Genomic DNA, 14,776 nt, shown 5'->3' with positions numbered 1-14,776 from the left:
GTCTGGTTGGAGTAGTTAGGACTCTTGTGCGGTATTCACATGAAACTGTACCCCATTCAGCCTCATAACACATCCCAATGAGGATGCCAGACTCTCACTGTCTCCAGCCGTCTGGTTGGAGTAGTTAGGACTCTTGTGCGGTATTCACATGAAACTGTACCCCATTCAGCCTCATAACACATCCCAATGAGGATGCCAGACTCTCACTGTCTCCAGCCGTCTGGTTGGAGTAGTTAGGACACTTGTGCGGTATTCACATGAAACTGTACCCCATTCAGCCTCATAACACATCCCAATGAGGATGCCAGACTCTCACTGTCTCCAGCCGTCTGGTTGGAGGAGTTAGGACTCTTGTGCGGTATTCACATGAAACTGTACCCCATTCAGCTTCATAACACATCCCAATGAGGATGCCAGACTCTCACTGTCTCCAGCCGTCTGGTTGGAGGAGTTAGGACTCTTGTGCGGTATTCACATGAAACTGTACCCCATTCAGCCTCATAACACATCCCAATGAGGATGCCAGACTCTCACTGTCTCCAGCCGTCTGGTTGGAGGAGTTAGGACTCTTGTGCGGTATTCACATGAAACTGTACCCCATTCAGCCTCATAACACATCCCAATGAGGATGCCAGACTCTCACTGTCTCCAGCCGTCTGGTTGGAGTAGTTAGGACTCTTGTGCGGTATTCACATGAAACTGTACCCCATTCAGCCTCATAACACATCCCAATGAGGATGCCAGACTCTCACTGTCTCCAGCCGTCTGGTTGGAGTAGTTAGGACACTTGTGCGGTATTCACATGAAACTGTACCCCATTCAGCCTCATAACACATCCCAATGAGGATGCCAGACTCTCACTGTCTCCAGCCGTCTGGTTGGAGGAGTTAGGACTCTTGTGCGGTATTCACATGAAACTGTACCCCATTCAGCTTCATAACACATCCCAATGAGGATGCCAGACTCTCACTGTCTCCAGCCGTCTGGTTGGAGGAGTTAGGACTCTTGTGCGGTATTCACATGAAACTGTACCCCATTCAGCCTCATAACACATCCCAATGAGGATGCCAGACTCTCACTGTCTCCAGCCGTCTGGTTGGAGTAGTTAGGACTCTTGTGCGGTATTCACATGAAACTGTACCCCATTCAGCCTCATAACACATCCCAATGAGGATGCCAGACTCTCACTGTCTCCAGCCGTCTGGTTGGAGTAGTTAGGACACTTGTGCGGTATTCACATGAAACTGTGCCCCATTAAAAAAAGCATGTACAAATTTTTCTTATTCTGAAATCGAATGTAATCTGCATTCTGAAAGTTTTCATATGAGACGAACACTGCAAAATGTCAGAGGCTTTAGGGGCTAAATAAGATATCATAATAACATCTAAATTTCAAAATGAAACACCGGGCGTTTTCAAAATACCTAACTCTATCTAAGCATTACTTATTTTAACAACTATCCTTTAAATTGAGTTCATATTTCTTATCTTTTTTAATCTTCTTTTACTACTATCGATATCATATTATATTATATTAATATTTTATTACATACATGACTTTATTATTTGAGAATGAATTCCCTCACTGAACACAAGAGCCGCATCTCTCTATGGTGAAGAATAACTATTATTGGTATTATTTCTTTGTAATACATTGTGTACCATGTTGAAATAATATGTACATATATTTATTGTAAAAGATGTGTAAGTATATATTAAAAAAAAACATTTTTTTGTAAATAAAACATTTTTTAAAGTGGAACAAAACCTATTTGTTCACCAAACATATTTTATTTTTGTAGAAAACATTGTTTGCCCTCGATATTACATATTGTACAATAAATGATTACATTCAAGGAACACAATAAAAAATACTGAAAAGAGAATGAAAAACATAATATGTAGATAGGTTATGATAAAATAAAACAATAAATCATAATATAAATTATGGGAACATCTTTCAGTTGATGTTGTTACTCCCTTGACCGCATATATGAGAACCAATATGTCAATCGTTGAGCCCTCAAAGGAGGTCGTTTATGTACACATTAAATAGAGTAGGAGAAATATTACTCCTTTGCCTGACTCCGCTTTTAAGGAATAAGGAGGTCTAGAAGAAACTCCTGCCACCAAATTGACTACTGCTGCTGGGACATCTCGTTTCATGAGTTTTCTTTCTCCATAATAAGTGTTGGGGAAATACAATCAAAGGCCTTGCTTAGGTCAAGAAAACACCCATGGAGAGTGGTTTTTTTTATTTTGTATTAAACTATTATTGGTTTTTTGACTCCATAAATGGCCATATCGGTTGTGAGGCGCTTTTGAAGTCGAATTGGTTATTCAGGGTAAATAAGTAACTTCCAATTGGCACTGGTTGAGTACCACTGCGTTAAGGTCACATCTCTCAATCCAGGGGATGTAGGCGGCTGAGCATTGTGCAGGATGAGAGTTCTGCTAGGAACTGGTTGAGCACCACTGCGTTAAGGTCACATCTCTCAATCCAGAGGATGTAGGCGGCTGAGCACTGTGCAGGATAAGAGTTCTGCGGGAACTGGTTGAGCACCACTGCCTTAAGGCCACACTATGCTCTCAATCCAAGGTATATAGTTAGATATTCTCGTGTAAGTGAGGGTCACTAAATGCAGATGCTATCCCCACCAGCAAGTGGGTGCAGGCCACCCTGGGGCCGTTGAACAGGGACAACTGAGCGCCAGTATGGATGAGCTGAGAACAAATAATGTCATATTGTGAGCACAGTTGGAATGGCAGATTATTAAATGACAGGTGACTTGAAGACCACTTTTTGTCAGAATTTTACTTAATTTTCAGCATTCATATGTTATCTTTGTTCTTATCAGAATACAGCACAAGAGTCCCAACTGCTTCTAACCGACTGGAGCCGGTGGGATTATGGCATCCCCAATAAGCATTTTATGTTGAGAGTGTAGGGGAGGGGAAAGAGATGGGAAGAGGAAAGTTGAAAGTATTTGGCCATTCAGATCTGGTCACAAAATAAACCTAACAGTATTTCAAGCTGTGTTATCTTTAAGGATGCTGTGTAGAATCCCATGTTGCAGGAAGGAGGAAGCACAGAGGTCGTCAAATAGTTCCACAGATGAACTGTTGAACTAAAAGAAAAATTATTATTTTAATTTATTTTAAAAGTCAATAGATGTCGCACATTAAAAATAAAAACAATAAGATAGGTTTATCTATAAGACGCTGTCTAGGATTGCATTTAGTTCGGGTTGAATCTTGCGATCATACATAAAGATAGTTGCCAATAAAAATGTGCGGTGAAAAAATGAAGACAACGTTGGTAGTTCTTATTCGAAGTATGATACAGTTAAAAGTGACCGATGAGGATAGGGTCCCATTAGCGCAGTTGGTAGAGCATTGTCCCGGAAAGACAAGGGTCCTGGGTTCGAGTCCCAGATGTGACCGTTTCCTTTTCTGATTTTTCTGTTTCAGATTTGCGTTTAAAAATCACTAATATTGTCTTCAATATTTAAAAAGAAAAATTTGTTGTGAAAACGACCCATCCTCATGTGACAAATAGCAACCATGTACAAATGTTGGACTCGCGTTTGGCATATTTCCCAACTATGCACTGATTGAAGAAATCAATGACGCAAGTTCCTATGAGCATCTTCTATTGAAATACTGGTAGAACAAGGACAGCTTTCCTACCTGTGCTCTAAAGATTGCAATTCGTAGACTGCCCGTATCTGCAGAGTCAAGTATTTTGGAGCTCCAAACCAGAGGTGGCCGCCACATTCAACAGTGGGGCGCACTTGATGACTGAATAATAATTCGATAAGTATCTTGGCATTTCAGACCCGTGAATGCATCTGTTGCGATGTTTCTAATACTGTTATAAGCTGTTGTTGATGCATCCCAACGTTACATACCTCGCATGGTCCTCTTGATCCAACAGGGCGCCCGCAGACCTCGATAGGGGGCTTAACACCATTTGGGTGAAAGTGGTCGTTAGTAGGAATCACTCCGGAGCACTCGTCCTCGGGGACTATCTCCATTGATGTCTGAAATATGATTTGTTCATTTTATTCAGTGGAAACAAATACACCAAATGGCAAAAATAATAGGATAAGTCATTAGTACTTAGTACACTTATTATCACATAATTCAGTCAGTTTGCTAAATAAGATACTAACATTAATATTAATGCTTTATTCACATCTTACATCACATAATAGTGTCTGAAAGCTATTTCTCCTAACCAACCCAGATTCAATAAACAATAACTTTGAGGTTTTTGCGTTTTTGGGTGTAATTTTTGTATTAAAATAGTGTAATTAACAGAGGTTATGTGTTAAAAATACGGCGATGTGCAAGGAAAAATAATGTGTTTTTTAAATTTAAAATATATACCTACGAGTGTCAGAAAATAAAACGCAAGTCAGGTTTGATCGCAGGTCGTATTGCGGACTGTACGTTCCCAACCCCTGATGTAAACCAGTCTAACTATGTTTTGGGCGTGTCGATGTAAAGACAAATTAATTTTGCTTCGAGTGAAAGATATTTTCAACAATTTAAAAATAATTTAAACATAGTCAGCTGTTTTCTTGAAATTATCAAAAACAATAGAAAATATATTATCGAATACCTATCTTAAGGACCAAAAGTGTTGCGTCATTTGACTTTTTGTAAAGTAATGGACGGTTTGCTTGTCGAGCTCACCTAGTAACCAGTAAGTGAGAGGCGATAGAACCACTCAATTAATTAATATTAACAGGGACGACAAGTTGCACTCAACACTTATCAACGGTATCCAGTTTTAGGCTTTTATTTCAGTCACGCACTCATTACACCTCTTTAGGTATAACTTCTTGTACTCAAATAGTCGCCTAATCTGAAGCTGGACAATGCAAGGCAATCCAAAACTTTGGATGAAGGATTTTACGGCTTATAATCCCAAAAGTCAAACAATTATTATTTTTTTTCTTAAATGAAATTCCCGGGTTACGAATAACCTGACAATATTTGAAAATCTCATACAACCACCACAGTAAGCGGAAAATGTTGCTTGTATTGTGATGGAGGACTTAGCCAGCCAAGGAATTGAACACACTACGCCTGGGTGGGACCCAAACGCGATGTCAACTCAGCCGTTTTTGTTATTCCATATAAAAATAATTCTCAAACTATCATAAATTTTTCTGAAATTGCGGTCGGAACCTTTGGTTTCATTGAAGGGTACATTTTAATTATTATGTGGTTAACGATTTGAGATTTGAATATAAAGCTTGGCGTTTTCTCCTTATTAACGATTCTTAGTTTCGTATTGCAGTGTACATTTATAAAAAACATCCTGCAACATATAAATATATATTTTTATAAAACTAGGAAATTTTTTTCATATTCTGCTAGATGAATTCTATTTGAAGTAATCTAATCCGTGGACAAATCAAGCACACAAACAGCACTCACATACACCGTCCCGTCCAACGCTACATAGACTATTATCTTAAATTAAATGTGCAAATTGGATAAAATGTTTCCCGTACCATAAACTACATTTAACCGATATAACTAACTGACCGCCGCGCCGCTTCCCCTTAGGAGTAGGCAGAGAGAATAGACCGCCACATGTCTCGGCACATACTCTTTGCTTCATTCACATTCATACATGTTGACGTGACCCGACATAAGTATTTTATTCACTTGATCGTGCTACGTCTTCTCAATAACAAGAATTGTTTTTATATTGAACGTGAAAGTGTGTAAGTACATAAGAGCAAAGTACGGTGTGATCCTATTTAAGAAATGTAAATAATATAATAGTTTCTTCATTACGAGGCAGAGAAATAAATACTTACTTTAATGAGAGCATTCAATGTGTCATCCCTTGTAGTGGTGATCAGTCCACTGCTGGGGAGAGGGGTGCCCGTGTGGAGACAAGCCGGGAGAATTCTGCAAGTGAATTGGATCCTTCAATCCACAAATTGGTTATAAATAAGTTTTTGTTTTTAATAAAAATAATAATTAATTCCAGAATAAAGTTTGTGACCAAAGCGACAGTTTCCCGTAATCTAAATTAAACACCTCTAATGGAGCTCTTTACTCTGTACTGGTAAACTCTCTGCTCGCTGTTGTAGGACCAACTGACCGGAGCGAGCGGTTCAGATGCTGAAAGGAGTGATGAGAGGAAGTACCTGGATATTCAGATCTGATCACTTTACACAGCAAATGCCGTTTCAAGTAGTATTTCATTTCTGAAAGTTTAGTGATTAGATTATTGTAAGTAAAAATGTTAGAATCTTTTCAGCAGATTTTTCAAAGAATTAGAACATTTCCCCGAACAGGAGATTTAAACCTTTCTCACTCTAACACACAAATGAAAAAGGGGTCAGTCGTTCATCTTATTAAAATATCAAACCAAATAATACATTTATTTACGCTAATCACTTTGATGGTTATTAACAAGACCATTTAGACAGAATAAAACAATAAAGTCACCCAAGGATTTCAACAGCGTGTGCAGACGTTAGCAGCCAACGGTCGCTCAGTAGGGTGACTCCGTTTGTCCACCAGCTGATGTTGCCTCTCTCACCAGCACCAAACAGTCCCTGGGAACAGAAGCACTCTTCATATCATTCTCTGACCAAGTGTTGTTTTAAATTGCTAGAAAATTAATATCTGATTTCGCCTTTTGAATTATCACTTTTTTACATCGTTAATGGACTAGATTCCAGTGTTGTGTGGCTGGTACGAGTGCAGTTCGTAGGATTATAGTTCGTGGCATTAATTCATTTTGCTGTCGTCCCTCTTTAACCAACGTGGCGTTACAGTATCCATCATCAGGGCAGATGTGTAGATTTTGGTAAAGTGTAAGTTTTACCAAACAACAGTAAGAGGATTATATAATTAATTAAATTGACAGCTTCCGTGGTCTAGGGGTAAGGCTCTTGACTAGCAAGCCGGAGGTCAAGACTTCTAATCCCGGCGTGCTCAATTAAACATTATTTGATTAATTTTTGTATTTTGCAATTTACTCATTTAAAATAATATGTATATAGTATATTTGCAGCACGTTCCAGGAGAGTTTCAGTATCGCCTTTGTCTAAGACCACAATTCAGAGTTGAAACGTTGCTTGAAATGGCTTTGGCCGTATTCGGTGACCAGATCTGAATAGCCTGGTACCTTCCTCTTCCCATCTCCTTCCTCTATCCACCATCTTCAGCCTCACAACATACCCCGATTGGGGAGCAATAGTCTCCCTGGCTCCAGACGGGTGGGACCAGTTGGGACTAGATATTACGTATGTACATTGTTACACTCACTGGTAATGCATTGTACATAATATATAGTTTTATGTTATTGACCGATGAGCTGAACAGAGGGAATCTGTTATCCTTAAGTTATTACTTATTAAAGAGTATCGTATCATACACTTGGTACTGGGCACCTATTAGGTCAAAGGGCAGATGTTTTGGACATGTAGAGCAGATGAACACACAAAGTATTGTAAGGAGAACAGATGACGAGGAAGTTTGTGACAGAAGAAGTCGGGAACACCTGAGAAAAACATGGCACAATCAAGTGAATCATTTACTTGATTCGGTTGTGCGGCGGTCTATCCTCTCTACCTTACTCTGCCGTGTATCGGCATGATGGGTAGTTAGTTATGTAGTTGGGATAAATATGTACAGCGAGGTGATATTGGACAAAACGGCGCTATACAATTATACAAATACATTATTATAATTATTACTGGGAGTTCTGGTGTAACAGTAGACTTGGAGTAATGTTGATTACTCCGACTTGACAACTCGCAACAGTTGCGACGCTGGTGGAATTAAAATGTACTATCAAACACGGGTACCATCTTGATGGGATTGACCGGACACGGAACAAACAAATACATTTACAGACAGACGAAATGCGGTCCAGTTAAATCAGGAATTCGCTAAGCTCAGTCTAATGAGGTATTAAGTTAAGTAAATTGCAATTTAAAATGGATAGTTGTAATAATGTGTGTAAGTTCCGGTGTGCGGGCCTCTGTGTAATAATGTGTGTAAGTTCCGGTGTGCGGGCCTCTGTGTAATAATGTGTGTAAGTTCCGGTGTGCGGGCCTCTGTGTAATAATGTGTGTAAGTTCCGGTGTGCGGGCCTCTGTGTAATAATGTGTGTAAGTTCCGGTGTGCGGGCCTCTGTGTAATAATGTGTGTAAGTTCCGGTGTGCGGGCCTCTGTGTAATAATGTGTGTAAGTTCCGGTGTGCGGGCCTCTGTGTAATGATGTGTGTAAGTTCCGGTGTGCGGGCCTCTGTGTAATAATGTGTGTAAGTTCCGGTGTGCGGGCCTCTGTGGTAGAGTTCATCCGTGTTTGGTAATGTAATACGCCGGTGTCCTCTCAGTCAGCTCTACCGAGACACTATACGGTCAAACAAACCCCAGTGTATGCCTCTAGCGGCAGTTTAGCTTCTAGGAGGCTGATCCTTGGCGGCTTGAAACGTCAAATTCATACATTTCTGCCATCACTTCTATAGAAATAACTGACTGCAGAACGCGTAGGTTTTGATTTAGGTAAAAAAAACTACAAATTAAAAGTTTTTTAAACAAACCTCTGAACGTTTTAACATATTTACTATCTGCAGAAGTGTCTTCAATTTGCAAAAGTGGTTAATAAGTGCGTTGTTAAACGTTGTAAAGGGAATTATGACAACGAACACGAACTTCATACTTTCAAGATTGATAATGATCAAATATTATGTAAAAAATGGATTAAGGCTGTTCGACGAGATTTTACACGGACTAAATATTCAACGGTAAATCCGTATTTATTTAATTTAATACAACCTTGTAGAATTACGACGACGATTCAATTATGCACAAAACCAACCATAACCTCAATGTTTGTGTTGAACAATGATTTGATTGAAGCAACTGTGATGTGCTGTGCTGTAATGTGATGTATAGAGATCGTATTCATGTTATTTTGATTTGAAAATATGTTAGTGTTTGATAAGTTACTCACAGGAGCGATTACATATGCATCCAACTTATCGTAAATAATGCTCACGGAAGTTATTTATAAGTTTAATTTATGAAGTTCTCACAGACACCGCTTTACCAGTAATTCCATAAATATACCACTCTCAGTAATTCTATTTTTGGTAAGATGGCTCTTCCCATGCTCATAAATAAACCAATCACCCCATGCTCTTCCTGACAACACACAACAACGTTGAACAACGTCAACAACAGTGTTCCCGAACTCAAAAATTCAAAATCGGGAGAATTTACGCCTAAAAATCGGGAGAAATCGTGAGAAATCTGGAGATTTTCTTAGAAATCGGGAGATCACTAGAATTATTTTAACAAAATTTCTCCTTTGTCAATAATACGAATCCCTTTTATTATTCCGAAGCATAACCTTAACAACTAACGAAAAAACCCATAAGCAGCGCCGTCAATATGATTATTGTAGATGTTGCCCGTGGAATAACGCAATTTGCCCTAACGTTTAACGGGGACTTATTTTACGTCTGGCAACTCGGCGCAAATTTTTGTGAAACATCGACCTTGGACTGTCACCTGTCACTTTGCGAGACGTCAAAAATCATGTAATACCTACTTACTTTTAAAAGTGAGCGACATTCATACAAGTAACGACCTTCGTCATCGGGATGTGTACAATTAAATGAAACGAAAAAAATTATGAATTTTAATTTTATTTAATTTAATCGGTTCGTATTGGTCTATAATGGCGCGTTCTGACGTTTCGACTTTTGTTGGCCGACTTTTATTTTACGAAAAAAGTTGAACAAGATTTGATTCACACGTATCGATTTAAGTTGAAGCGATTTTGACATTCAAAATGACGTCAACTGAAAATTATAATTAATTAAATTAATTAATTAACCCATTCTAATCGGAACTATAGAATAAATGCCTAATTAATAACGTTCATAGCTTCTTTCAATTTGTTCCTCCTGTTATATTTTATTAGATTAAATTTAATTACAATAAAAATACTCCTCGCCGAAGGAGGTCCGTTTCAAATTTTACTTTTTCCCGCGAGTAACTAAAAAAGACAAGCGAGTTGAAACATGTGTTCACACGGGGCGATTCGGTGAAAAACTCGAACGACAAGTAAAACCAAAATGGCGATGGTCGTACTCGAACGTCAAAAGTAGACGGGCTTTCAACTTTTGCTAGGCAACAAAAAAAGTTGATAACTTTGTTGACAGAGTGTTCACACTTGGCGATTAGCTTTCAATTGTCCAACCAACAAAAGTTGACCGACAAAAGTCGCCCCGTGTGAACCGCGTATAATAGAGATATGCTTAGATTGCAGTATTTTGTAAATATTCTGGTCAATTCCCGAATCCAGGGAATTTTTTAGTTTTTATTTTTTTAACCATAGACAATTATTTGCCTGTTGTGCGGACCATAAACAAAGAATCGACGAGAAACGATAAATCGCTGAGAACACCGAAAAATCGGTAGATTTTGGTGCCATTTCGGTAGATCGGGAGATGAAGTGAAAAATCGGTAGATCTCCCGAAAAATCGGGAGCTTCGGTAACACTGGTCAACAACGCGTTGCCGCCAGTGTGAGTGTTGCCAACGGATCTTGGCCCAATGTCGCCGTTTTTCAAACATTTAGTAGCCGAATTTCAGTTGCAGTAATTCTAATGAACTCGCATAAATTCTGCCCACATATTCCCCACAAATATTATAGGTGAGCTTGATTCCCCCTTTTATTATTCAAAATCCAAGGGGGGGGGTTGTTAGACAATTTCTGTAAAACATAATTCCCCGTAAAAATAATTCGAGTACTAATTGAGTACTCCCCACAAAATATTTGAAATTCATGGGGGGGGGGTTATTACAGAACTTCGCTGAAAAAAAATTCCGCACAGCCAAAAATATTATATGTAATTTTTAAATCCATCCCGCAATTTTTAAATCCATGGGGGGGGGGGGGGTGTGGCTACAGAATTCCATTTCGAAAAATTCCTCAAATTTTTCCATTAAAATTAAAAAAATTCAGTCAAATGTTTATTATTTGTAATTTGGCTGATTCAAATAACTTGTCTCTGAAGCAGTGTTACCGAAGCTCCCGATTTTTCGGGAGATCTACCGATTTTTCACTTCATCTCCCGATCTACCGAAATGGCACCAAAATCTACCGATTTTTCGGTGTTCTCAGCGATTTATCGTTTCTCGTCGATTCTTTGTTTATGGTCCGCACAACAGGCAAATAATTGTCTAGGGTTAAAAAAAAAAAAACTAAAAAATTCCCCGGATTCGGGAATTGACCAGAATATTTACAAAATACTGCAATCTAAGCATATCTCTATTATACGCGGTTCACACGGGGCGACTTTTGTCGGTCAACTTTTGTTGGTTGGACAATTGAAAGCTAATCGCCACGTGTGAACACTCTGTCAACAAAGTTATCAACTTTTTTTGTTGCCTAGCAAAAGTTGATAGCCCGTCTACTTTTGACGTTCGAGTACGACCATCGCCATTTTGGTTTTACTTGTCGTTCGAGTTTTTCACCGAATCGCCCCGTGTGAACACATGTTTCAACTCGCTTGTCTTTTTTAGTTACTCGCGGGAAATAGTAAAATTTGAAACGGACCTCCTTCGGCGAGGAGTATTTTTATTGTAATTAAATTTAATCTAATAAAATATAACAGGAGGAACAAATTGAAAGAAGCTATGAACGTTATTTATTAGGCATTTATTCTATAGTTCCGATTAGAATGGGTTAATTAATTAATTTAATTAATTATAATTTTCAGTTGACGCCATTTTGAATGTCAAAATCGCTTCAACTTAAATCGATACGTGTGAACCAAATCTTGTTCAACTTTTTTCGTAAAATAAAAGTCGGCCAACAAAAGTCGAAACGTCAGAATGCGCCATTATAGACCAATACGAACCGATCAATTACGAGTTACGAGCTGTGCTGTGATTTATAATTTATTACGTAACGCCAACTCCTCTTGCCTCTCCGTTTGCGTTTTTCAGTGCTTTGTTCTACGAACGTTTTTCTTTAATTATGACGAGCTCAGACTCTGATGCAGGCAAAGGTACGAATAGGAGCATTGCTAAAAAAAAGAAATATTCCCAATTATATAAAAAGGAGTGGGAAATTTTTCCCGATTATGCAGGTTGGCTTACTATGAGGTGGTTGATTGGTTCCTAAATAAAATTAAAATTCATAAATTTTTTCGTTTCATTTAATTGTACACATCCCGATGACGAAGGTCGTTACTTGTATGAATGTCGCTCACTTTTAAAAGTAAGTAGGTATTACATGATTTTTGACGTCTCGCAAAGGATTTTTTCGTCGCCGATTCTCGTTCTGAGTAGCCTAAATGGCGATAAATCGCCTTCGTTGGCAACACTGGTTGCCGCCGACTTTGACAGCTGTCAGTTAGTAACATTTCATAACAGGGATTTGTTTATTTACGGTTTATAAAGTCGAGAATTTATTTACGGTTTGGTCATGGATCCCCATTTCCGCACACAACGGATTGCCGCTGCGATAATATGCACAATGTTGTCAAACAAAAAATACGTAAGGGCCCGTAGAGAGTGTTGGATTAGGAGTTGGCTTCGTCCTGATCATAAATATACCACTCTCTAGATCGATATCTTCCGGCTTTTTGTATCCAACAGAATTATACAGTACTTAACCACAGATATACAAGCAGTACCTACCGTGCGGAGCAAAACAGTAGACAAGGTAGAGGAAACTCAAGGCCATTTAAAAAAAGATGCGACCATAGACAACATAATTGCTCTCAGCCTACTCTATTCATTCACTAGCCCAAAAAAACTATTATAAAAATAAAAATGTCCTTGAAGCAGAAAAATGTCGAAATGTTTACCAAGGGCAAGGTTCATCTGACTAAGAAAATAAACTTTTACAATGCATTTCCTTAAGATGAAACTTGTTAATCTGAGAAGAAGAAACCCAAAATGACAAGAAATTTGCAAAAACACTGAAGAAAATTTCCAAAATATGATTGTCCGACAGTACGACGAAAAATTCCGACATTTTTCAGCCTCATGAACTCATGGTTACATATGTTTAAAAATCTTTAATTTCACCAAAACAATAAGATAATACAGGATAACACTAATCAATAACATGAATAAGTTTATCGATATAATAAATAACATTTATACGTTGTGGAGGAAGACTTAATGTCAAGTATGAAGCATTGTTCAAAAAACCGAACGAATAACCTAAAACTGTTAATTCACTTTAAACTTGAACTTACGTAGGTAGGTTGAATATAATATGTTTGTAACTCGCTAACACTATACTGGCTTATATTGTATTTTTATCACGAACAACTTTAACACGCAATATTTTCGACGGAAATTATAGTATTTCGGCAGAAAATGACAACCCGCGTGTATAAATAAACCACTGTCATTTTGTTTGAATGAACTGTCAAACGTCAAAATTCCGTCATCTCTTTCTGTTACACGAGTCATTATGGTAGAGAGCGAGAGATCAAACCAATCCTTCTGTTCTCACCAATGAGATCTGAGCTTTTAGCCATATTATTCGTTTTCTATAAGAATTTTGAGGTGGGCGGGGCGGTTTCAAATGAGTTTCGAGGCCAAAGCTTAGTTAAATGCCCCTGGTCCTGATGTGGCTTTCGTTCGTTTATGGCTGGGTTTACACAAGTAAAATTTACGACTTTCGTAAATTTTTGATAAGTTACTAACAGGAACGCTTACATATGCATCCAACTTATCGTAAATAATGCTCACTGTACAATGTCACAGTCACAATAACGGAAGTTGTTTTCAATGAAGTACCTAGTTATTTAATATAGAACTGTTAAATAACTACCAGATCTGCTGTTATGTTCATTTTTAAGTTTTATACATCTTGTAAGACAGGCTGGCAGAAGAAAGATGTAATAAAAATAATAATAATAATATAAATAAACATTAAAACATAAATTTACATTTAATTAATAACATTTTAGGTTTGTGAGCTGCATTTTAGAGAGGGAGACATTAAAGCCAGTGTGCACACGAATATACAAACTGGAGAACAGTGTATAATGAACTACAAGAGAGTGAAGCTTGCTCCAGGAGTGGTGCCTTCATTTCTGCCAAATTGTCCAGCCTACCTGTCAGCGCCTCCGACTGCAGCCCGAGGAAGTGTGGATGCGAGGAAACGCAGGAAAGAACTTCTTAATTTACAAATAGCAGTAGAAAAGAGCGTAGTTTCTAATGAATTCTTTGAATCTAGAACCATTTTTCAAATTTTAATGAATTTTTAGATTGCATTGAAAAGAATAACTTACCAACTGATTGTATTACTGTGAAAAGAGAAAGTTCCGTGGTTTTATTTTATCTTGCCACAACTCCTTCTCCAAAAGTCATTGCATCTGCAATTGTTCATATAAATTTACAGTTGACTTTAATTCTTGAATGCGTAGAATTAAAACAATTAGGTGAACAAATTTTTCCCCAGCAATTAAATAATCACAATGAACTTAATACTATATTATTATCGATTCAATCCTTCAAAAATGGTTCTGTCAATACTATAGATACTGTATTGCAAACTGTAGTTCATTTACTATGTGAAATTAATCACTTATTAGCAGATGATTCCAAAATGCAAAAAAAAATCTGTTTTTAATTAAACAATTACAATTATTTAATCGAAAATCTAGGGTTTTAAGATATTCGGCACGTTTTGTAATCTTCAGTAGCATTTTGTATTGTATTTCACCTCATTCATATAAATTCCTACGAGGT

At 37.9% G+C, this 14,776-nt stretch overlaps 1 protein-coding gene across 2 annotated transcripts; it reads right to left on the bottom strand.

The window, feature by feature from the left end:
* Positions 1-1,764: 1,764 nt before the first annotated feature.
* LOC149414296 (uncharacterized) lies at positions 1,765-9,509 on the bottom strand. 2 transcript variants are annotated; one of them, XM_089643715.1, is made up of 5 exons: positions 8,588-9,509; positions 6,481-6,590; positions 5,841-5,934; positions 3,912-4,043; positions 1,765-2,724 (listed from the first exon to the last, which is right to left on the bottom strand). In XM_089643715.1, exons 1-5 carry the CDS (start codon positions 8,702-8,704, stop codon positions 2,608-2,610), a joined length of 570 nt encoding a protein of 189 aa, XP_089499841.1. In that variant the 5' UTR covers positions 8,705-9,509; the 3' UTR covers positions 1,765-2,607. The 2 variants fall into 2 exon arrangements, with proteins under 2 accessions (XP_089499841.1, XP_089499840.1); XM_089643714.1 differs by having other exon boundaries at positions 5,841-5,952; positions 8,588-9,508.
* Between the last annotated feature and the right edge of the window lie 5,267 nt (positions 9,510-14,776).

The sequence above is a fragment of the Hesperophylax consimilis genome, chromosome 20 (genome assembly GCF_061612785.1).
Source record: "Hesperophylax consimilis isolate HC1 chromosome 20, BYU_Hcon_1.0, whole genome shotgun sequence".
Taxonomy (NCBI): Eukaryota; Metazoa; Arthropoda; class Insecta; order Trichoptera; family Limnephilidae; genus Hesperophylax; species Hesperophylax consimilis.
Note: the sequence above shows the minus strand (reverse complement) of the source record. Positions and strands in the feature narration are given on the sequence as shown.